The sequence below is a fragment of the Pelmatolapia mariae genome, linkage group LG7 (assembly GCF_036321145.2).
Source record: "Pelmatolapia mariae isolate MD_Pm_ZW linkage group LG7, Pm_UMD_F_2, whole genome shotgun sequence".
NCBI classification, from domain to species: Eukaryota; Metazoa; Chordata; class Actinopteri; order Cichliformes; family Cichlidae; genus Pelmatolapia; species Pelmatolapia mariae.
Genome location: NC_086233.1, coordinates 43,099,597 through 43,126,839, shown reverse-complemented (window position 1 = coordinate 43,126,839; position 27,243 = coordinate 43,099,597). Strand labels below are relative to the sequence as shown.

Sequence of the window (27,243 nt, the reverse complement as noted above, 5' to 3'; positions counted from 1 at the left end):
AGGACATAAAACCCAGGAGGGAAAGACTTGTCATCCAGACAGAATAAATGACATCAGCTTTTGGCTTCCGGTGAGTTGGCAGTCTGTGTCCGTACCCCCATCCCTCCCTCCCTTCCATTCACCCAGCATCGCTCAGGAGTAGCCAATTACATCTGGGGGTGTCACCATAGCAACGCATGGCAGCAATACGAGGAGACATGAGTCATCACTATTCTTAAAAGCCATTCAGAGAAGAGTGGAGAGGGAGACAAGGAGAGAGGTAAATAGGATGAGGTTAGAAGGCAAGAGAGGAAAGAAAAAAGAAGTTAGAGAGAGGGAAAAGAAGTCCACTCTCTTGTTTTTTTGTGAGCACTAATGGCAGGAAGAAAATAAGATAATAAAGCATAAAAAATGAAACAGGTGGTCGGTGAGAGAAAACGTGAGGGTAGAAAGAGGAGACAAGAAGGAGAGGAGAAAACCAGGAGAGGAAAGGCAGAAGAAAAGGGAAGAGAGAAGAGATGAGAGGAAACAAGGAGAGGAAGCAAGCAGGAGACAGGAGGCACAAGAGGAAACGAGTGGGTAAAGATCGGTAAAATGATTAATATGCGACCCCTATTTAATAAGACACTACGGTAGCTAATAACATTTAAAATGTGGTGTTTACTGACCATATCAGGAGAGGTCCAGAGGGCTAATATTACAAATAATATACATATATCAATTTGAAGAAAATGCTTTGGAAACTCCAAAATGTGTCCCGTTTGTGCTCAAGTTGTCAGTTTTACAGAGAACTTCAAGATGTCATTAAAACTAGAAAAAAGGAGCAAGCCTAATGTGGTCAGCACACCAGCAAACCATATCTTGTGGCTACAGAAACTCAAAACATTTGTAGATTCTGGGCCAGCATGGTAAAGGTGACGTAGAAGTGCTTTAAACCTGCATTCTTTCTAATGTCCAGCAGGGGGCGACCTCTCTGGTTTCAAAAAGCTGCCTGCTTGTACAGTTTTACAGGGAAATAATTCTTCACCCATGTTCGTGTTCTCAAACATGATGAATTTCACAATCAGTAGCTGACATGCAGTCACTGGCCACTTTATTAGGTACACTTGTTGAAACGCTTAACTGTTAATGCAAATATCTAATCACCTGATCACATGGCATCAACTCAATCCACTTAGCATGCAGCCATGGTCCACGCAAGCGGTTGAAGCTCTAAAATTGCAAGAGAAGACAAAACTGGACAACAGACTGGGAAAAAAATATGAGTCTTGAAATGGATAAAAGGACATAAGAAGGAACACAAAATGAGACATAGGAGGGAGAGAAAAAGGCTGAAGAAGAGCAGAGACACATGAGCACAGGAGGTTGGCCGGTTTGTTTATGGAGCAATAACAGACTTATGTGTCTGGACTGTGCTCAATAAAACATCACTCTCACACCATCTATTGCAGCAGGTGTGACAACATGATTTGTTGTGCTTGATAACACACTAAACAACACTTTCACTCTTAATTTTCTCTTTTTATTATTGCCCCTCTCCTTTCCCCGATGTCACAGCCTGACCTGAACCACAGAAGACAGGGCATCACAGAAATCTTACACCTTTAAACCTCGTTAAACAGAGCGCGCACACACACGCACCTCTCTTTGGCTGACGTTAAATAACCACATAAATACACAACTACACCAACATCAACTCACAGTTACGATAAAAACAGGTTATTAGCCTTCAAATCAAAAATCTAGAACTCTTTTACAAGATGGCTAAAATTCAGAAATTCATTCAACAGCAGACGTTTCAAGTTTCGAAGGTCAGTTTGTTTTCAGTTGAACCGCTTTGTAATGAAAAGAGGGACTTTCCCCCCCTCTGCTGTTTATACTTTGTTAAAACTGACAATGCCGACTGAACACAATGCCCACAATCAGATTCCGCTTTTCATTTTGTTTACAGGCTTTTGTCAAAGTAATAACATATATTTTGGAATTTCAATTAATTTTAATTACTTTCTGAATTGAAAGTGAACTGACCGTCCAACAGTTCAGTCACAAGCTGATGAACCAGTTGCAACCTTTGGATTATACTGCTTTACCTGAGCATGATTAATGAGATGAGAAACAGTCATTTGACATTAAAAACACATCTCAATATATGGTGTGACAGACTAAAGACACAACTATACTACTCAATCAAGTGGCTTATCCCTGAAACTCTAAAACATCTCAGTAAAAGAATACAGCAGATTCCTAACATTTGGATTTAATATCACATTATTATGTGAAGGCACATTTACATATGCGTCTTTGTTCCTACTTAACAGCTGACGAACACAGAGCTAACCAGCTTGATCAGGCTGGCATGAGTGAAAAATAATAAAATATACTACTCTTTTTTGTTTAATGCATGAAGTAAAACAAAAATCATGTGAGCATTAATTTATCAGGCACACTGCAAACTTGCATCTCTGCAGATGCTTTGTATGTTACATTAGAGAGTATTTGGGCTGTGGTTGCTTTGGTTACAGTGTTACAAGCTTTACATGATGGTTTTCAGTCTGCGGGAGAACTGATTTTGAAATCCAGACATTTGATGTGTGAAACAGATATAGGACATTTTTGGTTAAATTATCCTTCCTTCTTTTCTTGCAACAGGATAAGACTTCAGTCACAAACAGGCTTAGAGACGGGTTGGCGACAACTAGGGAAAAATATGTATCCAAAATCCGATTGGTTGGTGGCTGTTGCAGATCCCATCTGTTGTCTGCACACTTGTCAACAAACAGTCACCAAGCAGCAGTGAAACTGTGATAAGTGCGAAGAAAACCAGACTCGAGTGATCACAAGATTTTCACACCTCTTAGACTGAAACTTGTCCGACATTTTTAGTAGATGAACCTCTGGTATCAGTTTGACCATCCTGTTTGTCTGGTTTTGAGTTATTGACGGAGGTGTTTACAGACAGACTGGCATCTTCCATGCAAACTACACGTGACTGTGGCAAATCTGATAAAAAGGAACCACGAGGACGTTTTACGCCAGTGCTCACTAGCGACAACATCAGCAGGTTGCTAACTGCTCTCCAAGTCTGTATGACTGAAGCCTTAAATAACATGATTAACTCTCAAATCCAGCAGGTAGTTCAGCCTTTTTAAGGAATGGAAACAGCTAAAAGTGGCCTTGTCTAAGGTAAAACTGCTTGAAAAACTAATACTTAATGTTCAATTTTCTTATTATTAAAAAAAGAAAAAAAGATAAAACATAGAATTTATAAAAAGAAAAGACTACTACTGTTCTGCCATCTTTAAAACAGGCTGCTTCCCCATTCCCAGTCTATGTGCCAAGCTGAGCTAGCAGCTAGATATGAGAGCAGTATTGATAATCTAATTCTTGGTTAGAAAGCAGGCGTGCTGACATCTTTGGATGAAATCCACCACAGACTTAAAGCCCGTGATGCATTTGAACCGGAAATGTCGGCAGTTCAGGTGAGAAAAACAGAGTGCTGATGTGTGAGGGAAAAAAACCCATCTCCAGAGCAAATAGCAAGCACTGCTCTGATCCAAATTAAACTAAAGGCACAAATGGTCTGAATGTTGGCACAATGGACGGTTCAGGAAAGTGTCAGCGATCTGAGGAGGTGGATCGAGGCGATGAGAGGTCCCACGTATTTTTCTTTATTTCCTCTTTATGGTGAAGAGCAGGCGTGGTGAGGATAGTGCAGTCAGTGGTGGTGCAGTGGGGGTGCAGCAGGAGAATCACTGTGCACAGTTTGTTTGATCATATCGCGTCTGACATCATGAATATGAGCAGAAGGCTGAATAACAGCGCAGGAAGTCGTTACACCGTGGCCTCCGATTCCCAGAGGTCCTTGTGGTTCTCCAAACAGACGGCCTACTCACTGAAGCTGAAGTTCAGACCAGAAGACTCTGTAATCGGGGATGAGGGGCCCGCACTGGATACAGCACTGGAGGGGATGCTGCCATCTGAACAGAAAAAACACACACACACAGCTCTCTGTAAACACTTGTTTTCCCCCACTGGTACAAACTGTCGATGTTTTAAAAAGTCTATCCATGACGCAACTAATAATCCCATTACTTTCCACCTCGGAGCCCTCGCTTCACTCTGCGAGTCAGGAGCCATGTTATTTGTTGTTGTACGTGCGTCACGGGGAAGGACACAAAGTGAACACAAATGAGAGAGCGAGCTGGCACAATAACAGGAAAGCATCATCTGCTCGTCTCTTCATCTCGTTGCCATGGGGAACTTTGTGTAAACTGTTACTTTATGTGCTGGGTTTCATAAATTGAGCCACATGAATGTTTATATCAATAATCTGACTAGAATGTAATCAAGATTTGCCGTCAATCACAAATCAACAAAATCAAGAATAAGGGTTTAAAATGATGTACATTAAAGATAGAAGCTGCGGTTAAAAATGTTCCTGAACAGGTCACAGGGCTGCACTTGTAAACAGCTGCCCTGTAACTACAGCTGATCAGAGAACACACAGAGTTACACGAGCAGCAGAAGAAGTCCCTCCCCGTCTGTCTGCGCACTGTGTGGTAAATGATGCTAAATGAGTTCTGTGCAGTTACAGGCACCAGAATCTGGAGCAGCCACCCAAACCGAGTGCACACGTATAACATGTGCATAAATTCAGCTCACCATCTGAGGGAGAAAGGAGGACGATGAGCTGGTTAAAGACGAAGGGGCTGTGATTTTCAGAGTCCTTTTTACTTCAGTTTTAAGTGATGGTTGATGCCGCGGTGTAACCTGCTGCACAGTCTGCTTTTATTTATATACTTATAAACAACAACCACACATTTTTTGTTCTAGTTTCTTTATTTGGACATTTTGTTGTTGTTTTTTAAATTCACAAGTGTGCTATTGTTTACTAGGTCACAAATTGGTTTATTTTTTTCCCCATTTTTTGTTTTTTAAATTTTTAATAAGACATTGAGGGATTAAAAAAAAAAAAAAAAAAAAAAAAAAAAAGACAATAAATTGCCAAAAATTGCAGTTCCTCCTTTGGCCACTTGAGTCTGTAAATCAGTGTGCTCAGACTAAAGTGTTTTGGTCTCTATAATAATTTTCAGAGCAGCTGTATGGTGGGTGAAAATCTGAATCTGAATCTTTCGAAGCATTTCAGTGATATTATATGACAAATATGTGGATTGTTTTGTAGTTACAACTGGAGCAGACTTGGACAGTCTGTCAGTGCAACTGAGTGAAACTGTACATTTTTTTTTTCTACACACTAATTAGCAGTTAATCTGTGTCTGTGGGATATATCCATGCAGTACCCTGCTAACCAAGCTGGCTGCTGTTGGCTGACTTATCTTGAAACTCCCCCGTCTCATCCACATATGAACGCTTCACAAAAGCATGGCTGACGTCTCGATGGCTACATCCCCCCCCCCCGCACAGTCTATGATATTTGTGAATGTGATAAAGTGCTGAGTTTCACCTCTCCAACCTGAGATTCCATCTTCACTGTGGTAACTAGAACCGATTTAGCTGAGCTGCCATTAGCCATTTGCTGATTTATCAGCATTTCTAACAGCCAATAAAAAAACAATTTAGAAGAAGAAGAGACGGGACAAACACCCTTCAGCACCAGACAACAAACAGTGAAACCAAGCAGAGCTGGACAGGGTGTAAACATGTACAGAAAAAAAGACTACACATGACACATTTTAGGGGAAATCTGTTTGTTTTGTGTGTCTGAAAGAAGAAAAAAAAAATCATTATATCAGTTGAGCTGTAGCAGTAACCACAGTATTGAAGCATTTAAATCTGTGTGAAACTGTAGTGACGCGACTGAGTTGTTGCAGTCTGTGCACACGTCAAACAACAGAAGACATCTGGCCTGTGTTCTTTGCGCTCTCTTATGCTTAATCAATGCTTGAATCAATATTGTTGCTGAAAAAAATGAAACAGACTAATGTTTAGAAGGTTGCTTTGTTTCCCCTACCCATCACATTATTACAAACATTCATGTCTTTTAGTGAGCTAAGAAGAATGCGGTCATAATTGTATGTCTAATAATCCATTAATATAAAAGCATCTACATAAATGCTACCAAGTTTGACTACGCAATGTTGTCATTTAGACTTTTACACGATAGTAAGGAGGGTAAATATTTAAACATGAAGCCGATACGTTTAAAGAGGTTTCAGCCTCTTGAAAAACACTTTGTGCAGTGAAAGCAGGTCAACACACTGATAATGCCATGAAAATCATTGCACTTACGCCACAAAGGCTGGCTAGGCGGTCGAAGAGATGCTTCAGATCCAGAGGAGGAAAGAGGCTGCTGCGGGCTATAGAGAGAAATCTGGCTCTGAGAGGCAAACAAGCCAGAGAGCGCTGGAGCAGAGAGAGAAAAGAAAACACATTAGGATCAGTTTACAAATGTAATTGAAGCTCATTATGCTTCTGAGAAATACTGCTCTCTTCTGCTTATGGATTCAGAAAGTGATGTTTTGTTGCTAGATGTGGAAATGGCTTTGAAATTTAACTGCCGACTCTCAGGCTTTATTTAAATGTCTTTATATGAATTAACAGATTAAAAACCAGTGAACTGTGGCCATTTATATTCATGCTCAAGATTTGACGATCAGATTCTATAAAACAAAAATTACACTGAAGCTTTCACACCTTTCATGGTTTTGGCCTGGACCTCACTGTTGCTCTCACACACCGAGTTGAGAAACTCATCCACCTGCTTCAGGGAAAGTGAGTTGTGCAGCGTCTCCAGCGGGTAGATGGAAGGCACCATGGAGCATCCTTCAAAGCCTGCAGGACAAAGGGTACAATACAGCCGATCGTATACTAGCAGGAAGAGCGGTGAGGAAAGTACTGCTCTCTGTGCATTACGGTTCCACGTGATTTGAGTGCCATATTAAGAAAAAAAAAAAAAAGAAAATCTAGCAGTGATTTATATTTGTTACCAGCCACACAAACGTTTGCACACAAGATCTACAGTCGGCAGCTTGTGACCTCTCACAGCAGCTGACTGGCTGTAGCTACACAACACAAGCAAGCCAGATATAATGCAAACACAAATAAGCAATTCCTGAGTTAGTGAGACCACAAGAACAAAAATAATATTTTTGTCTTGTTTCTAACATGGTTACAGAGCACTCTGCTTAAAATGACAAGAAAACACACTCGTTACATGTTGCTGCTATGCTGGATATACTTCTATGTTTCTGAAGTGAAGTACATGAGCTGATACATGAAGTGATTATAGTAGAGCTCACTTGTGTGTTAACAGGATATGATATGCTTGTTGATTTAAAGATAAGAAAAAATACAGTTCTGTGTTTGTATATGTAATAAGTAGGTGAGGACTACAGAGATTTGAGTGTTTAAGATGTCAGTACTCGAGGTCAACTTATTTTCTAAGCTGATGCTGTAAATGGTATTTCCTTTGTGTAAAGTGTGATATAAAGCAAAAATTAATATTAGCTACAGACGAGGTTCTGAAACCACAAAGAAGAAAATAAAATTCTGGGGAGATGTGGCATAACATTATGAGCATTGCCAGGTGGAGTGAAAAACACTGATTTCATCATGGCACCTGTTAGGGGGTAGGATATATTAGAGAGCGAAGTGAACATTTTGCCCTCAAAGTTGATGTTACAAGCAGGAAAAAATGACAAGTGTAAGGATTGGAGTGAGTTTGGTGCTTGTCAGAGCATCTGCAAAACTGCAGCTATTGTGGGGTGGTCCTGATCTGCAGTGCTCGGTACAGCGGTGAATGAGCGACAGTGTCATGGGCAGCTAAGACTCACTCACGCATGTGAGGAGTAAAGGCTGGCCTGTGTGGTCTGATCTAACAGACGAGTAAGTGCAGCTCAGACTGCTGAAAAAGTTCATGCTGGTTCTGATGTAAAGGTGTACACAGAGCATCACAGTTTGTTGTGTATGTGGCTGCATAGCAGCAGAGCAGTCAGTGTGTCCATGCTGACCTCGTTGACTGCTGAAAGCACCAACAAAGGGCATCAGAACTGGACCATGGAGGAATGGAAAAAGGTGGTCTGATCTGATGAATTGTGTTTTCTTTTACGTCACGTGGATGGTCAGGTGCATGTGAGCCATTTACCTGGGGAACACCTGGCACCAGGATGCATTATGGGACAAAGGCAAGCCAGTGTGATGCTTCGGATAATATTCTGGTGGGAAACCTTGGGTCCTGCCATTGATGTGGATGTAACTTTGACACGTACCACCTACCCAAGCCATATTGCAGACCACGTACACCCTTTCATTGAACAGTATTACCCGCTGGCTGTGGCCTCTTTCAGCAGGATAATATGCCCTGTCACAAAGCAAAAATGCATCAGGAATAGTTTGAGGAGCACAACAATAAGTTTGAGGTGTTGACTTGGCCTCCTGGTGCTACAATACGCCTTCGGGAGTCTAGTAGAGTCCATGCCTCGACGGGTTGGTGCTGTTTTGGCAGCAAAAGGGGGGAAAAATAAAATATAAAGCAGGTGGTTATAATGTTATGCCTGTATTGTATAAATTTATTAATGTATTTATTTGTTAAATAGGACAGGTACAAATGTTCAGTCTATTTTCCCCTCCTGTTTCCTGAGCCGGTTCGGTTGGATCACCAACACAGATTTGATGATGAGCTGCAGCGCAAGTTGTAATGAACTGTGAACTACACATAAAAGATTAATTTTCTCCGAGCTCTGCTAATGGTGCGGAAATATTCACGTTATGACAATGAAGAGGAAATGAACAGGAAAAACTGTGTTCTTTAAAAAAGCAATTAATAATGTTTTTTTAACAGAAGATTCGTCATGTGTAATAGCATTACCTATACTTTTATGTTCTATAAAATTTATATCTGTGTTCATAATTACATTTCTATATTTTGCTTGCTTTTGTTGGTGGGGGAAACCCCCCCCCCCCCCAAAAAAAACAAAAAAACATCTACATCCTGTGAAATACAACTTTTAAACACAAAAGTGCAATGGCAAGAAGGTGACTTTCACACATGCAGGATACAGTCCATCAGCATTCACAGTAGCCCAACAGAGAACAAGCTCTATGATGACAGTAAGGAATGGATGGAGGTTGCAGTGCTGCTTCCACCTTTATCCATCTACCCAGACAGCATGCTGGTCATCCTTGCCTTCACCATGAATAATGTGCAACAACCACGAATGTGTGCACGGCTATTCCCTAAAACAACTTATTCAATTCAAGTGGAACGAAATGCTTAATGGAGAGGAACCTTTCAAGGCCTCAAGGGGCCAAGATATCAATTTATAATTAGTTGAGTTGCTTGTTGTTAATGTTTCTCATGGGATCGTGTGCACTTTCAAGAGTTAAGAACATTATACAACCTGTTGCTTCTGCTTTTTAATCTAAAGCCTAGAAGAAGAACAGGAATGGCAGGATACGACAAAGGCCTTCAGGCCTTCCATGGACTAATCACAAAATCTTTTCCTTACCCGATACAGCATTGAGCAGCTTTATTCATTTGACAAAACAAAGACTAATGTGGAATATGAAAACAGCTTCCTGCCAAAGATGTGATGACAGCAGAAAAATTATTCTACCGTTTAAAGTGATATTACAAAGCCTCAGGAGGAAATGTTTTGCCAGTTCAGACAAGTTCCATGCTACAGTATTTCTCCTTCTGTCTCTAGTGTACTGTGTAATAGAGCAGGCGTTATATAAAAACACATTAGTTGGCTTTTATCACCTTTCCCTCCTCATTGCTGCTGCAGTGCGTTCACATGGACTTTTACAATTCAGCTCACACAGTAGATGCAGTGAGAGGAGAAAAAAAAGCCCACTGATCCTTCACTGCACTATTCACTCTCCACAAAGGCAGACATAAACATACGAGGCAGGGAACGAATGCAGATAAAGACGGCACAAGTCATAACAGACGGTCATCTCTGCTGAGTGCAGGCAAGCTGTGTTAAGCTGACAATGTGCCAGGACCTGCTCCACAAACACTTTACGCGATCGACAGTTAACGGACAGGCCGCCACTTAATTAGCCAATTAAAATTAGCCAATACATGATGACCCAGATCTTTCAGACAGACACTGAAATATCTTCAACCCAGCCAAGATATATTTTGTTATTTTGAGGAAGACATGGTGGAGGTTCAGTTGTTACTTCCCAGTGCAAAGGCCAAATTAGCACCATCAATATCCGACAGGTATTTCCACACAGACCTCATTCCTGAACAATAGCCCAGCTGTAAAGGCTTCTTTTTCCTGCACCCACTGCTCAGGATGGAACATGCACACAATGCATTTAGGCAGGCCTCTAACCATCGCATAAAAGAGTCTGGTTCACCAGACTGAACCGCATGCATGTAGATCCATTAGTCGTCCTTTTTGCAGATGTATTATTTGTTATAATTTGAGATTTTAAAAAAAAAAAAAAACCTGGTTAAAAATGAATTGCTATGTTCTACCAATTCCACAAGTGAGCTTTAAATGTCCAATCATATGCAAAGACTTAAAGACACAGTGAAATTAAAGAATACACTCAAAGTGTCTTATCAGGTCCTAATTGTTCGGTTACTTATTGGTCCCCTCAAAATAAATAAATAAAATATATACGCATCACATTTCATATGGATTGAACCTTTTTCTCACTTCTTGTCATAGTATTCTCCCCTTTTTGGACGCAGACAAAGAATGAAACTACAATAATGCTAACAGTCTCTACAGCTCCTTAGTCCATGAGCATTTCTCAGTGCTCACATCAAATCAGAACCATCTTATAAAGATGTGAGAACTCAAATGTCCCTTGAACTGAGTCACATAAACGCATCTTTAATCTGCCAGATGCCTGGTACAAAGCTGTGTGATGTGGGATTATAATGATGTGAAAACCGAGCAGCTAACAGTGTGGAGAATTCAAAGGGGACGCCATCCGTGTATTCCCAGCCGTGTGGATGCAGCTCGTCCATTTCCTTCTGTGCCATTTATAAGAAAGGACAACATTCTGGTTTAGTTGGAAATTATAGTTGTTTTTACAGATGAACCCAAGACAGTGTTACAAGATTCAGGTCAGAAACTTGTCCTTCCTCACGCCTCTCAAACTTCAGGCCTAATTATTCTCCTAAGAATACTCCATCTGGGTGAAGCATTCAGGACACATGCCTCAGCCTTGCTTGACTGGAATTATCTGGGCAATTACCTCCACTAATGTCACGAGTGGACATTACATGGACATTCAGCTGGGAAGCTGGAAACTTAATGACCTTTAGATGCCCATTAGATTTTTTTCCCCCTCCTATTCACCTCTGTCAGGTGACACCTAAAAACGTTGAGGGCCGCAGTGCTTGCGTAAAAGCTAAGTTGCTTTAGTAGTTTCACTGTGTCTTTAAATAAGCAGAGGAATACAGCGTTTGCATCTTTGAGCAGATGTGCAAAATGAGAATGTTTATAGTCGGACAATAAATGGAGCATTAGGCAGGGCTATAGATATCATTAACAGGCAGACCTAGGAGGGAAAATGAACGCACAGGCTGGAAGGAACAATAAAAGCAATGAGCCACAACAGATGCAAAACTGGCACTGGCAGCATCCCACTTTTCCCAGCACCGACTGGCTAGGACTAAAGTGAGGAAGAGGAGGCAGCACCAAGTATTTTCAGGGACTGCAGCGGCTGACCGTAGTGAGACTCTGGGAGCTCCTGACTAGACACCAGCTCAGTCTTGAAGAGGCGGAAGTGGTAGGGGCAGTGACGCAGGTGGTGGGCCATGGCCCCATCCACAGCCAGAGGGGCAAACCCCAGCAGGGCTGTCTCAGCAGGCAGCCACTCCAGCAGCTGGGTTACGTGAGGCACGTCCGAGGGCTCTGAGGGGATGAGAGGCAGAGCAGGGAGAGAAGAGTAGAACTGGAAAGTGCAGCGGAGCGAGAGCAGAAACGGGAGGAGCTGAAAAGCAGTGCGGCCGGAGGGCATTCGATCGATTGTAGGCTGTGCCGGACAAAAACCTCACAGCTCAAACAGAAAAAAACAGACTCAGTCCCACCTTTCCATTTCAAAGAAATCAAATGCAAAGCAGATAGCCTGAGGTCAAATAGAGACGTCAGGGGGGGAAAAGAATGACTAAAAACACACCTGAGATCTGCTCCACGTAATCTGAATGAGAGGCTTTTTCAGTCAATCAGTGCTCAAACATCAGTGACCCCCAGGGCTATTTTTCAAGAAACTGTATGTGTGGCAACAGAACTGCAACGTGATAAGAGAAGTCGTATTTTAGATTTGTAGCATGAAGGCGTGTCTTTCTGACAGATTTCTATCACTAGCTCTGCAAATTGGGCAACTGCCCCAGGGCTCAGAACACTCAGGGGTGGGGTGGGTTCAAAGGTTCGGTGTTCACTGTGTGGCAGTTGGCTAATGGTGACTCATTCCTAACTTGTTTGTATGCACCACTCAATCCCATCATCAGAAAGCAGCATGAGCTTTCAATCTGCAATAAAAGACCAGACATTTGCATATTTACAAATGGAACAGTTAACAGGACACCACAGACCCTCAAACATGTGTTTGTGTGAACCTGATGAATGCAAGTTCATTACTGACCCATTCTTCAGCTCAATTTTTGCCCGACATCGCTCCCCGGCTGGTTAATCCCACCTGGCTTTCACATCAAAACGACCAAATGAGAACAATTTCACCTCTAGTGCCATTTGAGTGACCAAGCAAATGAGAATATGTGTACAGCACACGTTACTTTATCTACAATATTTTACCCATCAACATGGTTATGATTCAGAAAAAAAACACAGCTGTGATTGCCCTTTTCTCCACTTTGCATCATAACAACAGATAATTCATCATTGATAAAGTGAGGAATGTCCTTAGATAAATAATAATATATATAACAAACAGCAGCTTGATGAGCATTAACGCAGGTGGCTGTTCAAAACTGAACTTGGACAACTGTAAATAAAATATAAGAATAATATTTATTGAAAGCAAATACCTGTAACAAAGCAGATCACACCAATGTTAGTGGATCTAAGGAAAACTTTCACTTTTTAAATGGATCATCAGTGCCTATTATTATAAATCAAAATGTGACTACAGGAGAGAAGCAAGAGAGCAAACTGGAGGGAAAGGCTCATGACTGTGGCTCCAGCTGTCTTTAAAAGAATAAATAAATAAATAAAAATAAACACGTTTCAACATATGAGATTTGTGAATTCCACCAACGCTTCAGCCACTCTGAATCAACATGTGAGAGCAGCCTGTGGATCAGCTGACATCAATTCTGCTGACGTACAGCCAGCACTAATCAAACTGCCAACATGTGATCAGCTGTCTCTGAGCTTTTCATATAAAACCCCAAATACCCTAAAAGGCAAATATGGAATCACTAAAGCAGCAACGTGTACATCAACTACTAAGTGTGACGAGGTAAAGCAAATATCACACGTTCACACATCGCTTTTCTGCAACTGTCTCTCTGTCTCTCACACACGAACGAACACACACACACACACACACACCCACACCCACACACACACACGGGACGAGCCAGGGATTGAACCACAGACCCCCTGATTAACAGATGCCCTACCTAAAATGGCTTGGTCCAGATTTTATTTAGAATTTATGACCCTGCATCAGTGATGTGGACATCTAGTATGTGTGTGGTCAGTACACTGTGACATCACTGTAAGTATGTGTGTGGTTAAACTGGGGTTAAACTAAAACAAGAGAAACACCTATTTAACGTTTTATTTGGCATTTATAGCAAAAACCCAGACATTTATCAAATAAATTATTTTAGAATCAACAGTGCATACGCCAGTGAGGATTTTTTAATTTTTTTTATGTGCATTGATTATCTGGCCGTGGAGATATATCTAAGGAAGACGATATATTCCACATAGCTAACCATCCTGTGAACAGCAGGATTGGAGATGAAAACACTTGCAGGCAGAGCAGGTGATGTTAGAGGTGAAGGGCTGACAACACAAGTAAAAAACAAAACAAAACCCAAACACCGAAGATGTGCGCTGGAAGAGAAACAAAAAAAAATTAAACAAAAAATCTGAGATGATGTAAGTAATGTAGCCACACGTCACACCTCCCAAAACAGAAAACATAGAAAATGTTTTCCCACAAAACGGTCATGCAAGATAAGAGGAGAACTGGAGGAGTGTCGAAAAAAAAAGGCAGACATACCGTTAGTCGGATGCCTGGCATACGACACAGAAAATCTCTTTACTGCCGGCATAGAGAACAGCTCTGAGGAGATAAGAAAAGTAACTGGCATTACTGGGGCAGCTGGGATCTGAGTCTGCTTGTGAGTCTGTGTGTTTGAACACGAGAGGGGGGGGAAGGGAAAAAAAAAAAAAAGAAAAAGAAGGAGAAAACAGATTAGGAGAGTTGGCCTGTCGATTCATCAGTGTCTGTCTGCCAACAGAGCTGTGTGAAAAGGAGGGTCATCTTTGAATGAACAGAGTGGAGACTGAGTGCTAAGGCTGCTGTGGAGTGGGTGGAGTAAACAACGGACGTAAGAAGTGTGCTGATCTAAATGTCACCGACAGGAACACATCTCCTTTTTCCTCCAGCCTGACTACTACTGGCTGTTGATCACATTCAATGCGTTGGTGTAACGTAGTTTTTACTAACGCAGTAAAGCTGCAGACTGGGAAAAATAAAACAGAAAAAAAACCTGAGCTGACAGGTGAAATAAAGCTCTGTAGAGCTTATGCATGTAATATACTGTTTACGAAAGAAGAAAACCCACTTTTATGTCAGGTAAGAATCCATTCAAAGGAGCAAATTTAAAACATGATGAGAGGCATTTCGAAAAGCTGTAAAATAAAGGTTGGGAACCGCCTCTCTGAAGTGCACTTACCACTGACACTGCAGGCCATCTTCAGATCTGAGGTGTGCACTTCCTTTCACCTTTCCAGCAATAAACCCATCTCTTGTTGCCCTGTTCTTTTTTTCTTTAAACGAACTGCACTGACGTCAGGTCCAGACCCCGACCTGTCTTTCAGACAGCAGCACATAGGCCTGATGCAACAGAGCTGAGAAAGTAAAGCATCTGCCAGTAGCTCTGCAGTCAGAGTGACACCAAGTGGATGAACTGACCGGCTCAGCTTGCTGTGTTTAAAAAGCTGCAGTGGAGAAAAAAAAAATCCCTGCAGTTCGGATCCATATGCATAAATACACCTAATAGGAAAATGATGACGTCACCTGTAGATGAGTCACATTCATATTCGGGAAGCACTAAACAAATTTGTGTGCTTAACCAGCTGCAACCATGAGAAATCTATCCATTCCAGATGTTTGTGGTAATTAAACCTGCTGCAAGGACCCCTGGTGGCTGTGAAAACAGCTTTCTTTCACTTACCATTACCGCCATTACCAGACTCAGGGAAAAGGGATTATTTTAAGGTGGATTACTGGGTCTTATATCTGTTCCAAATAACAGGCTGAGTTTCTTAATGTAAGGATTACCGTAAATTGTGATTAATATGAAAAAAAAAGCCAGGCTTTTGGCTTATAGACACACTACTTCACTTCACGAAGGATTGTGAAATAAAGAGGATATGTTACCACAACATGCACAGAGAGACAAAACACTTGAATCCGAGAGGAGAGCGGGTTGATCGGTTAGCGGTCAAGTTGATGTGGAAAAGTATTAATTGTATTCCAGCCTGCATGCTCAGCATTTACTACACAGCCAATCCCTCTGCTGTCAAATCAGTGCCCTTGCTGCCCATTCTTGCAGGGCAAAAATCATTAGGAGAAATGATGCAATGTATTGCAGCTTCTGATTTGTTTTGATCTGAAGGGAAAAAAATGTCCCCAAAAATCAATAAGATGAATTTAGGAGCAAAAAAACATAAAGTAGGAAGGAAAAAAAACAAGACTTTTCAAAGCCAGGGAAAAAAAAAAGCTTTTCAAATGGATACAGATGAAAAGGCCAGCTCCATGCGAGAGGACAGAGAGCGTGGTGAACGTACCAAACATGCCACTCTTGCACGGCAAACTGCCGGGGGACAGAGGAGGCTTCGGGTGGTGGTGACGGTGGTGTGTGCGGACGTAGTCCCGAAGGTTGGGGGCGCTACAGGACACCCCGAGGGCTGAGGCACTGAAGAGGCCAGAGCAGAGCGAGCCTGTGTGGAGGAGGAGCCGTGGGAGTGTGGGGGGAGAGGTGAAGGGATGGGTGAAGTGGACATGTGAAGGGTGAGAATTTTTTTTTTTTTTTTTTTAAATTACACACTAAATGGTGTGGCCCAAGAGTGTGTTTGTGCTTTGGGAAAAATGAGTTTACCTGTATGAACAACCTGTAAACACTAAAGAAAAAAAATCTTGCACAGATATTTATTATATAGATTTGATAAAGTTTATAATAGAAGGAAAAAAATACCTAGATGACACGCAAGCTTTAAGGTTTTTCAGAACAGTGACTCAGTCTGTAAGACCCTTGTGTGAGTGATGTGTGCACATGCACAGAACGTGGGTTTCCTATGCAACCGTCACAATAGCATATCAAGCAGGCTGAGACTTGCTGTACACGAATAAAACAAACTAATCCTCATATTCGTACGACAAATTCAATTTCCAAACACTTTAAATGAATATTTTATCTAAATATTTGAAACACCAACTAAGCGTTGTGTTGACGGAGCATTAGTGTGCTGATGGAGAACTGTGACCTCAGCAACGTAGCACACAACAAACTGAATGGCTCCACTCAGAGAGGGTTTAAAACATTAATATAACGTGGACATAAAGCCAACTGCTGCTTTCAAACGTGATAATTAAGCACCGAGCAGCACGACGATCGGTGCATTATACAGAAAGGGGCACGTTAACCTACTGTAGCGATGTGACATTTAAAACAATAAGGATTTTTAAAGGACCATCACTCATTCCCTGGTGATATCCAGCAGTAAGAAGTGACGCAGGTTGATGTACGCTAGTCTTTGAAAGCTTTCGATCTCTTGTTTTTTTCCACACCACGACTCCACTCTCTCCTCACATTGTTGGTTTTATGGTTTTCTCCACACGTCTTTATTTAGATGGAAGCATGTCATGCTTGTAAGTGTCACCATGTTAGCAGGTTGTTGGATGTTGCATGCCCTTCAAAAGTCCCTTTATTTAGGCTGAGGTTAAACTACATTCATGGACCCAGAGCGGTCTGATTTGGAACAATTTAAAGAGGTCAAAGGGACCTACATTGATATCTAACTTTATGTATGGGACCAAAAATGTTTTGTTATAAGACTAATAATATTTAGAGTAGATTTTTAAGAATTTGTGAGGGCAATTTTCTCTAGTTGAAGGAGTTACCAAACAGGAACATGTAACTTATTTATATAGGGACAGCTAATGTTAATGAAGACGCTTTTCTTTTAAATCAGATGTATTCTTTAGCAGGATAACCTGATATCTGAAGTGGTTACAACAGCGCAACATGTCAAATACTTGTAATATTATTATCTGCATTTGTTTCAATTGTGTGAGCTTACAGCAAATTCAGTTTCTGGCAATATAATAACATTTCCTCTGTTCTGACATCTTTTGATGCTAATGTTGCACAATTAAGGCCTTTACGCACCGAGCCCATTGCAAAAAAAAACCCCAACATGAAATTCAATTACAAATTTTTTGGATGCCAACTTGGTGAGAAAAGGAAGAAATTGAGATTGTGGATTCATCCATTTCTCACAACAAGGCAACAGCACGGAAAATTTCACAGCTTAAAATAGTATTATTTTGCTAATTTTATATTTTGTATAATTCAATACTGTCTTGAGTTTTGAGCTTCGAGCACACATTTGCCAAATGCAGCTAAATGCATTGGTCAGATCTGATTATTCACATGTGAAGATTTGAAAAAAAAATAAATAAATCAAACTTGATCCGAAAAAATAAATGCAGCAAACTGGTCTCGTGAACAGCTGAGAATAGGTGTATACTCAAAGGTGACCTGTTACTATATGCTCAGTTCCAGCTAAACCTTTTTACCCCACAGCTGCATACGGCGGATGGGGTTTTGGCTTAATCCTGCTGGGCAGGCATCGCCGTAGGATTTTGAAATTAATACCACAGCTGTGTCTACCAGGAGGCTGAGGGGTAGAACTGGTGGTCACCAGTATTTTTATTTTTATTCTTGGTCTCTACTAGAGATGCTTTGTATAATTCACTGTTAAAAATAATCATTTATCTTATACTGGTCCTCGGTCCAGCTCCTCAGTTTATCCACCGTTTTAAACAAAAAGTTTTGGTTTAGTTTAGTTTTTGGTTTTTTTGCTCCCTTCTCCTTCCCTTTCAGCCAGGCTTCTTCTGATTGGCTGCTATTCACAAACACCTGAACTTTGGATTATCAGCACATATGCTGACCTCATTATTTGGAGCAGGGATTTGAGTTATTGAGTCTCTGAGTCTCCAAGTCACTTCTGAAATATTAATAATCTTTACTAATTATATTAGTTTAAGTTAGTCAAGTCAATATCAGTTATACTGACATTAAACAAAGAAAAGGCAAACATTAGTAACTAGAGAGTCTGGTTTTGTTTGACTATGAAGGTATTAGCATCTGTGAGCACCTTTGAAATATGAAATTAAATTATATACACACAGGTAAAGCATGTCCACCGTGTTGTCACCTTATCACCTAGAGGGGAGAGGAACACGTCTTTGATCACCATATGACGCAGTGATCCTGCAGTTGGCTGTGAACATGACTCTTTCCCGCTGACCTCTGGCCAGCATAGTTTGGATTCTGATCCTGTTCGGCTGCCGCTAAGCTAAACTAAGCTGGGGTGGAAGCTATGTGAAAGAAACGAGGGACAGACTGAAAGTGAAATGGAAAAGTGGGAGGGTGAAGAGGGGAAAAAAGTCACAGCCGCAGCTCGTGATGAAGAGGAGGCGCAGTGATGACGGCTGGAAATGAATGAGCGGTGAGGCCATGAACGCAGATATGAACACAGCGAAAACACACATTCTCCCACATTCGCTCCAAAAATTAGATGCCTACCTAAGCCACTGGCTGGTTTGATCTCAGGAGACTGGCGTGAGCAGGATATGAAGAGTCGATGGGATGTGCAGCCTTTGGTGGAATGGGTGGGGGAGGTTTCAGAGAGGACCTGAGTGGGGCCAAAGAGACCAGGGATTAATACTGATATCCTCAACATATTATTCAGGGACCTGATGTTTAATGGTTGCTTCAAGAGCATTGTCGCACTTTTAAAATGACAGGCAAAAGTGTTAAAAGAGCTACTTCACACCCAGACCACATTTTGTCATTTTAACACTGAACTCTGGCAGTCTGGTACCTCCATGGAGCCCGTCTTGCGGTTCCGAATCATGGGAGACCTTCGCTGAATGTTGATTGGATCAGAGACTTGAAGTGCCTGGTCCGGCTCATCCTGAGAAAGGTCCTCCAGACTGCCCTGATTAGGCTTCTTGTCTTCATTCTGATTGGTCAGAGAAGAAAGAAGTGACTGATATTTCTGATCAACAAAACACACCTGATGTTGACACACAACTACAAGGGAGCTTTTTATTTTTTAAACCTTAAATGGCCTCTTGTCTGGTTTGAAACTGAAATTTTTCACATTTTTAGACAATTTTCAACCAGCAATATGAGTGCGGTATGGTCACACACCTCTGAGGAGGCCGGCCGGAAGCCGAATCCAAGAGGAATAGTCTCTTCATCTTCACATCCTTTTACTCCTGGACTGAAGTGAAGCTCCACATGGAAGCGCTCCTCTGAGGAGGGGTCCTGCTCAGCACACAGACACAAATATACAAAGGAGGCTGCGTAAAGGAGCCTGCAATCCTGCAAAGGAAGCTGCAGTTTGGAGGAGGAGGTATGCGTTTCATTTCATCCTGCCCACCTTGTTGTTGTCTTCGTACAGCATGATGACTATCTGTGTCATATAGTTGAGTTCAGTCACAGCGCTCAGGTAGTCCATTGCTTGCTTCCACTGCTGGTCCTTCTCCTCCTGATGTGCAAAGACAAGCAGATGTAAAATTAAAGCCAATGAGTGAAACACCACGGATGTGTGAAAATTCATGCAAGGGCAAGGTAAACATCAGTTCTACAGTCTAATTTAGACATAAGCGTTCTATTAACTTAGAACTACAGTTCAGCTTAGTTTTATTAGAACAAGTTACTGAAGTCATCTTCAAAAAGCCTTCTGTCTTGGAAGGAATACCTGTCTGCAATAAGTGCAACGCTACAAAAGCTCTGTTCTGGCAATTCGCCCTGTGAATGTGCACATTCACACCTGCAGAAAATCAAAAAGTCAAAGGTGACAAAACCACTGCATACATTCAGCAGGCCTCCGTAGCGGAAGATGCTGAGCAGGGAGTGAACGTGGCTCTCGCTCGTGAAGTAGAGGCGTGTGCGGACGTGACGCCCAGGAGACATGACACCCCGAGAATACCTGAACACCAGGGCGGAGGAAGAGACACAAGTGAGTAACACAACACCTGTAATACTTGTTAATACATGTATGCATGTGGCTTATAAACATGTTTGTGCGCTTCAGTGGTGTTCTGCATTCTCACAGAGGGTGCAACTTGTTGACAGCCTCGTCCTCATGGGTCCTTTGCAGGTCCAGCTGGATTTTCTTCATCAGGGGAACACAATAAGCCTGGGCGATGTCCAATTTCTCTGCTCTGTTGATGCCATACTCCTGATGTCAATGAACAAGAGGGCGATCCATTAAAATACCATGTTTTTACATGTTATTTGTGACAAGGCACTTTAATTCAGAAGACATGTTAATGAATAGAGGGTTGATTTGAACCCTGCTCTTGCTGGTAAGGTTTCTGACTAAAGCATGACATTTTAAATGCGCCATTGGAATAATGTTGCTACATCACTCATTACTAATGCCAAATTTGTGCAAAATTTAAAAATAAGTGCTGGGCAGCACTTGGACTAAATTAAAGACACTGATGTGATTTACTTGTGGTATGACTATGTCAGCCAGAGCACGGGACAGTCTGAAAAGTTCCCGCGTGTCCTCCAGGTCAAGAGAGGCATTATGCTGAAGGTCATATTTGATGCAGTCGTAGATATCCGGGATCTTGCTGATGTCGTAGCGCCCATTCTTCATGCGGAAGTCTCTCTCCAGCTTAGACCACCGCTGTAGCATCAACTCCAACGTCTCGCTGTGGTAAAGCTGTAGGTCTGGAGAAAAAAAATTTAAAATACAGTGACTAATTTTATCATTGTTAAAAAACCCTAAATATAAAAGATTTTTAAAAAGGTTCTTGAACATTAATTCTCCAGCTTTCTGAAGGTTTTTACACATTTCTTCTTGGGACATTGACATTCTACAGCCACCTGTACAACAGGGTGGAGGCTCTGTCATGGCTGGAGATGGATTTCAGTCACTGGTGTCAGAGATCTTGTTAAAATCATGAATACAGAAAAAACACCCTCAGATTTTGATTAACCATGCAAAACCACACGGAAAGCGTTTTATTCGCAACGGCTTCACTATTCAGCATGAAACCATGGGAATCACACTGCCGATGTAATAGAAGCATAACTGGATAGAAAAAAACAAACAAAAAACAAAAACACACTACTGAGCAGGGCGGGATCATCTTATCAGAGAACAGAACAAAAAGCAGCCAACATCCAAAAAAGAGCTTTGAATGTCCTTGAAGAAGCCTGGAGAACTATTCCTGAAGACTACTTAAAGAAATGACAAGAAAGCTGGCTAACAGAACTAGTTAGAATTGTACAAAATCTGTTTTTTTTCCTTTTATACTACATTTATATTTATGTTACCTCATGTTTCAATAAATAACCCCACATGGTTCCAATTTTCCTACCAGAATATAAAGAAATGAGGGGTGGATCAATTTTGAACTTGTCCATATATACACTACAGTTACAAGCTTTTCTGCATCAGTCTTATTCATACGTAACACCTGGTGACTAAAATAAATACTGAGGCTTTAAAAACAGTAAAACATTTTAAAAGCGGTTCTCAGTACCTGCAGACTTGGGGTCCTCTAGTCTCTTTCGGATCTGCGATGTAAGGCTCTGGATGAGGGCATAAACCTTGTCACAGGTTTTGACTGGATTCTCTATGACCTTCATGGAGTTCACCAGCGACGGACTGCCAGTCGGAGCCAACTGGGACACGATAGAAGCAGAAGTAAATAGATAACATGTTCTGCCAAACACCATGCAAGAGATTATGCCAGAATAGACTGTCAATATATGTATGAGCAGTTGCAAAATTCTTTGGATAATCCAAATCTTATCTGGATTAAGAGGCACATTTAACTGTTTAAACTAACTGGAGACTTTACTTGCAAACAAGAAATTGCACCATACAGCTTATCACTAATTGAGCAATTCCATGTGTGACAACACCTTTTGGTAGTCCTGCTCTGTAAAGTCCTGGTCCTTTTGCATGATCTCGTGCAGCCTGGCTTTCACTTTCTGCTGGCAGTCAGTCAGAGAATCGCTGTCACTGTCCAGCAGTCCGTTCATGTTGGCACTCTTTACCATTTGAACCAGGATGGGCGTAAGCTCCCCTTCTAGAGCCAGCAGACCCTGCAGACATGCATCAGATTTGAAATGGTTAAAAAATAACATAAATATGTGAGGGTTAAGTCATGACGAGTAACCCAAAGCAAACAAGGTAGATGAGTCCACTCTCATCACTACGCTTGTCTTGTCATTCATAACCTTAACTAATGTTGTTTCTATTTTTGGGAAATTCTCAACCTGTCTCAAACTCTTCAAACAGACCATTCCTCTGCAGATGATCAGTTAGCTGTTTTACAGCCATCACACTTCTGTGTTTAATATTGAGCAGTGGGAACATAAATTCCACACTGGCCAGAAAAGCAAGCCAAGCGGCTCCAATTTATGGCAAACAAGTGGGTCTTGTTCATGCAAAGCTGTTTTAAATGCTCTCCTCAAGCTCCATCAGAATCGCTTAAGTACTAAAGTAACATTTATATGAAGAGTTTAGTCTTCCAATACAGTGACATAGTTACCTTGGCAAAAGCAGCAGCCGTCATCTGCACCCTTCCTTCGTCAGAGGCGTATATCTTCAGGTCATGGCGGTAAGTGCTGTGCAGGCGCAGGAGGCCACAGCCAGGAAACCCGGCATAGTCACCTGTAGAATTGAACACAGAGTGGAGCGCCACAGTTAACTGGCATGATTACAGCACTCAGATGTACAGTACAACACATTTTTTCCCTTTCCTTTTCTTTTTTTAAGAAACGACTGAGTAGGTGAGGTAGTTGAAAGAATAGAGAAAAACAAATTTTAGTTTTGATTGTACCCAATAGTAGCAAAGATTTCCATCAAATATTGCACAACGGGCCAGTACAGCACATGTGCGAGTGCAACATCACTTTCAGTTCAAATGCATCGGCTTGTCAGATTTTAATAGGGTTTGTTTCACTTAAATGTGAACTTAAATGTTGTTGTTTAAGCTGAAAATAAAATGAAGTGAAAGTGAAGTGAACTGAAGTTTTAGTAGTCTCCCCAAAATTTGTGACAATAACTCCCCTGCAGATGAGATTAAATATCCTAGATTACCTCTCTTTGAAAACAGACCAAGTCTTTTAACATTCCCAGTATGCCATGTTAATGTAGGGGATGGATGCAAACTAACGCTACAGATCAAATCACACTGATGCTTCATGCATTTCTCTTCTGCAGGTAGCCTGACACTGCATCGCCATGCCTCATTTGACAGAGAACAGCAAATCTGGGACGTGATGAAGGCATATCCTTGTTTAAAGCTTAACACAGGCCAAAATAGATAGGTTTTATCAAACAACATTTCAACAACTTGTGAAAAAAAATGCAGTAGGATTAGTGTGAGATGATGCACGTTAGCTTTGAAAAAGAAAAGCTCCAGTCACTTTAGCTGCCCGCATATGTACGGGCAAGTGATCTAAACAATGTCTACATTGGAGGATCATCTTGGAAACACATCGACACAAAATAAAGCAGTCCACAGCAATCTGATACAAAACAGGACTAGTCGCCATGTGAAATTAACCAAAATCATGATGATATGAGGAGAGAGCAGACCACGTTAGTGGACGGAGCGACAAACGCTCAGAATGACAGAGGAGCGGAAGAGCGGTGATATCCAGGAAACCCTTCTCTTACCAAAGCCAATAGGGGAATCGCAGCCAAGGGACCGGCGATTACCGGCTAGTAGTTTACATAGAGCAACAACAACAGAGAAGAGCAGAGTTAATCGAGAAAACTTGTGGTGGAGAGAAAGAAAGGATTGAAAACAGTGGCTGGGATGAGACAATTGTCTTCTTTTTATAGATAAAAAAAGAAGCAACACAAGGTCTACTTTTAGTTCTGCTTCAGGTTGGTTTTCTTTATAGTTTGAGTTTTGCATGCACCACAAAACAAACCTTTAAGTAGGACAGGTGATGACTAAATGGCACTATTGTTAATTTTAAGACCCTACAGGAAATAATGTCGAGAGAAGCTTCTTACTGCTCAATCTGAACAGAGAAAAATTAAAGCTGCTTTTCTGTTTTAAAACACTTTGAACAAAACCCATTTTGGGTGTTCTCAGATGAGGCCACACCTAACTGCAGGACAACTTGGTACAGCCTCTAGGTGGCAGTGCGAGCAGCATTTTCAGCTTAGGTACTGTTACTGTTTAAAAAAAAATAGGAAAAAAAATTGAATGTCATGAATTTAAATCAGTACTTTAAAAAAATGTGTAAGCAGTTCTTTTTTCCCCCCCCACACTTGAGGCTACACTTCCTGGTTTTTGAACATTCAATCCAGCACAATGGCTACGATGTAAGGTTACAGCAGTCTTACGTGAATTATTTCTTTATTAAAATTATATCTTTATTGAATTTTATTAGAGTGGGACAAATCAGTATAATTGAATCTACAACACTATAGGAATGAATAGAGCCAAATTAATACCTCTCTGAGTGTGTCAGTAAGAAGTAGTTATTATTATGAGTGGAATAATGAATTTTATAGCTCAGATGACTGTATTTGCTTAGATTTTACATGTGTACCTAATAAATCATCCACTGACTGCATTTCTGTTTAGGTCCTCTGATTCTCATTTTTGTCCTGATACTCTTAGCCTTCACCAGAGTTGCAGCTCAGCATCTTTGTTTAATCTCAACAACCTTTCACATCAGACTGTTTAAGCCGGTGTTGACAGTATACTCTTAAATCCAGGTCATAATTCCTGCTTATTGTGGTGCAGACCACGTGATCTTCATCAACAGAGAGAGTTCACTCTGTTATGGAGCAGCAGTTTGTTCAAACAGTTTTAAAGCCTTGAGGTAAAAATGTGACTTAATGTCCTCAGAAGGTGTCTGCAAGACATGAGTGATTGTACTGAAGTGGCAAGATTAGGCTCATTAATTTTTCAACCTGAAACTAAAGATTATTTTACTACCAATTAACTGCAATGGATTTCTTTAAACTTTAATTAATTTCTTTTAAATGGAACAATCATTTTATCTTACTTTTTATATATAAACAGTGTAACTAGGTCACCAAAGTCCTTCATCCCTATCATTGTTTTCCTTATCTTCTGTCTCACTGTTACAGCGCTGGCTGTTCATACTAAACCTGGCCAAACATTTTCCGGTGTTTGTTCTGTACGATATTGACAACAGTGAAATTTTTAATTTGATCGACTTTGGGACAGCTTTGATTGTGAGCACAGAAGCCCCACCCCCCCATTGTTTACACCTTTTTCTTGCAAGGCCAGACCAATCACAGCAAAGTTTACTTAAAGTTTACTGCCGTCTAAAACAGTTTGTTTCAGACAGCAGATGAGCTAAAGGGCTGCGCCAAGAAGAAAAATGTGCAGTCCATCATTACTTTAGGCATCAGTAATTTTTATTTACAGATGCTGTGTATGCAACTCCTCAGTTTACTTTTCAGTAAACCTAAGAGATTTTCTACGAGTAGCCTTTCTAATGTTTTTTATTTTTATTACTACAATCTAAGATGTCCCACACTATAATAATAAATTGTTGTTGAGTAACACTTTAAAGTTCCTGCTCTTGGCAACAGTGAGTCAGCAATCTTTCTACATCATCGCAGCCACAAACGACAATGAGTGGGATAAAAAGAGTGCAGTGGCAGCTGGAAGCCTGAAAATCTGGCTTGTCAACTCTAACATAGCCGTTTCTGCCTGACCTCTTTTCACACAGTGCATGTATGACTCCGATCATGTGTTGGCACTGCAAATGGTGCCGTTTTTAGAATCTACAAAGGAGGACTGAAAACTGACACCAGAGCAGAAGGCGTGAGAGCCGTTGTAACTACATCTTATAGGCTAGAGCATGTGTCTGGCTGGTACCTTGACCTCCGGGGTACATGCAGCGAAAAGCCCTGCCCAGCTCCTCAGCCTGAACCCGGCCTGCAGGCGTCAGCTCCCCACCCCACTTCAACACCAGCAGCAGAGATGGGCCATCCTTCTTAGAATCTGAAACAAGAAGCAGAAAGTTACCTTTGGAATTTTAACATTTGATTTTCCTTTATATAAATAATCAAAACTCAAAACGTTTTCTGTAGCCATACTGACAAATAATGTTGTCCATGGTGAGGTGCAACCAAAACACTGAAGGCGAGGCTCCAAAACACAGATAGTAAGGGATGACTGATTACACTGACATTCACTTCCAATCACCATTTGTGTGTATTTGTTTACATATAATTTATCTCTGTGACCCAGCACACACAACAATCAGTGTCTCAGTACGATACCTTCTTCCTCACTGGATGCTTTAGGTTTGCCATTCCGCAGGTAGGTGAGCTGGACTTTCCTGTTGATACCTGAGAAATGACCATACCTGGTGGGGGGGATGAACACACACACCATCAAGCAAACACAACAAAGTTTCATATGTACGCGGTGAGACAGTCGAATAGATTTCATCTCAAATCCAAGAGTTTCGTCCAAATGTTTAGCAGCAAACACACGTCTGACTTTCATTCCATGTTTATGACAAGACGAGCTTAAGAGAGATAAGACCAAGGCAACAACTTTCAATGACACAACGATCATACACTCTGCTACAGTAAGCACTACTATTAGCAGTTGTTTCAGTCACTTTGGAGGTAAATATTTACTGCAGTTCTTTGTAATTGTGTATCTGTGTGTAAGCACATGAGAATGTGAGCAGGAGCAAAAGGACCACCCAGAACAATCAGACAGGTGGGGCTTATTGGATTAGGACGCAGTATCGGAGGATGCAACAAAGTCTATAAATATTAAGGGAGGAAATAA

The 27,243-nt window shown here is 41.2% G+C and overlaps 1 protein-coding gene across 3 annotated transcripts in view; it reads right to left on the bottom strand.

The window, feature by feature from the left end:
- Positions 1 to 1,487: 1,487 nt before the first annotated feature.
- Positions 1,488 to 27,243, bottom strand: part of ppip5k1b (diphosphoinositol pentakisphosphate kinase 1b) — a 47,725-nt gene continuing 21,969 nt past the window's right edge. The window contains exons 14-30 of one of the 3 annotated variants that reach the window (XM_063479184.1): positions 26,721 to 26,806; positions 26,314 to 26,439; positions 22,984 to 23,105; positions 22,352 to 22,534; positions 21,967 to 22,108; positions 20,925 to 21,148; positions 20,521 to 20,648; positions 20,282 to 20,396; positions 19,845 to 19,952; positions 19,613 to 19,729; positions 19,281 to 19,421; positions 18,983 to 19,091; positions 15,960 to 16,112; positions 14,164 to 14,226; positions 6,634 to 6,771; positions 6,229 to 6,342; positions 1,488 to 3,956 (exon numbers count right to left, since the gene is read on the bottom strand). In XM_063479184.1, the coding sequence (XP_063335254.1) occupies positions 3,865 to 3,956; positions 6,229 to 6,342; positions 6,634 to 6,771; positions 14,164 to 14,226; positions 15,960 to 16,112; positions 18,983 to 19,091; positions 19,281 to 19,421; positions 19,613 to 19,729; positions 19,845 to 19,952; positions 20,282 to 20,396; positions 20,521 to 20,648; positions 20,925 to 21,148; positions 21,967 to 22,108; positions 22,352 to 22,534; positions 22,984 to 23,105; positions 26,314 to 26,439; positions 26,721 to 26,806 (2,161 nt within the window). In that variant the 3' untranslated portion in view covers positions 1,488 to 3,864. The remainder of the gene's footprint in view (positions 3,957 to 6,228; positions 6,343 to 6,633; positions 6,772 to 14,163; positions 14,227 to 15,959; positions 16,113 to 18,982; positions 19,092 to 19,280; positions 19,422 to 19,612; positions 19,730 to 19,844; positions 19,953 to 20,281; positions 20,397 to 20,520; positions 20,649 to 20,924; positions 21,149 to 21,966; positions 22,109 to 22,351; positions 22,535 to 22,983; positions 23,106 to 26,313; positions 26,440 to 26,720; positions 26,807 to 27,243) is intronic. The other 2 variants (XM_063479185.1, XM_063479186.1) reach the window with 2 other exon arrangements.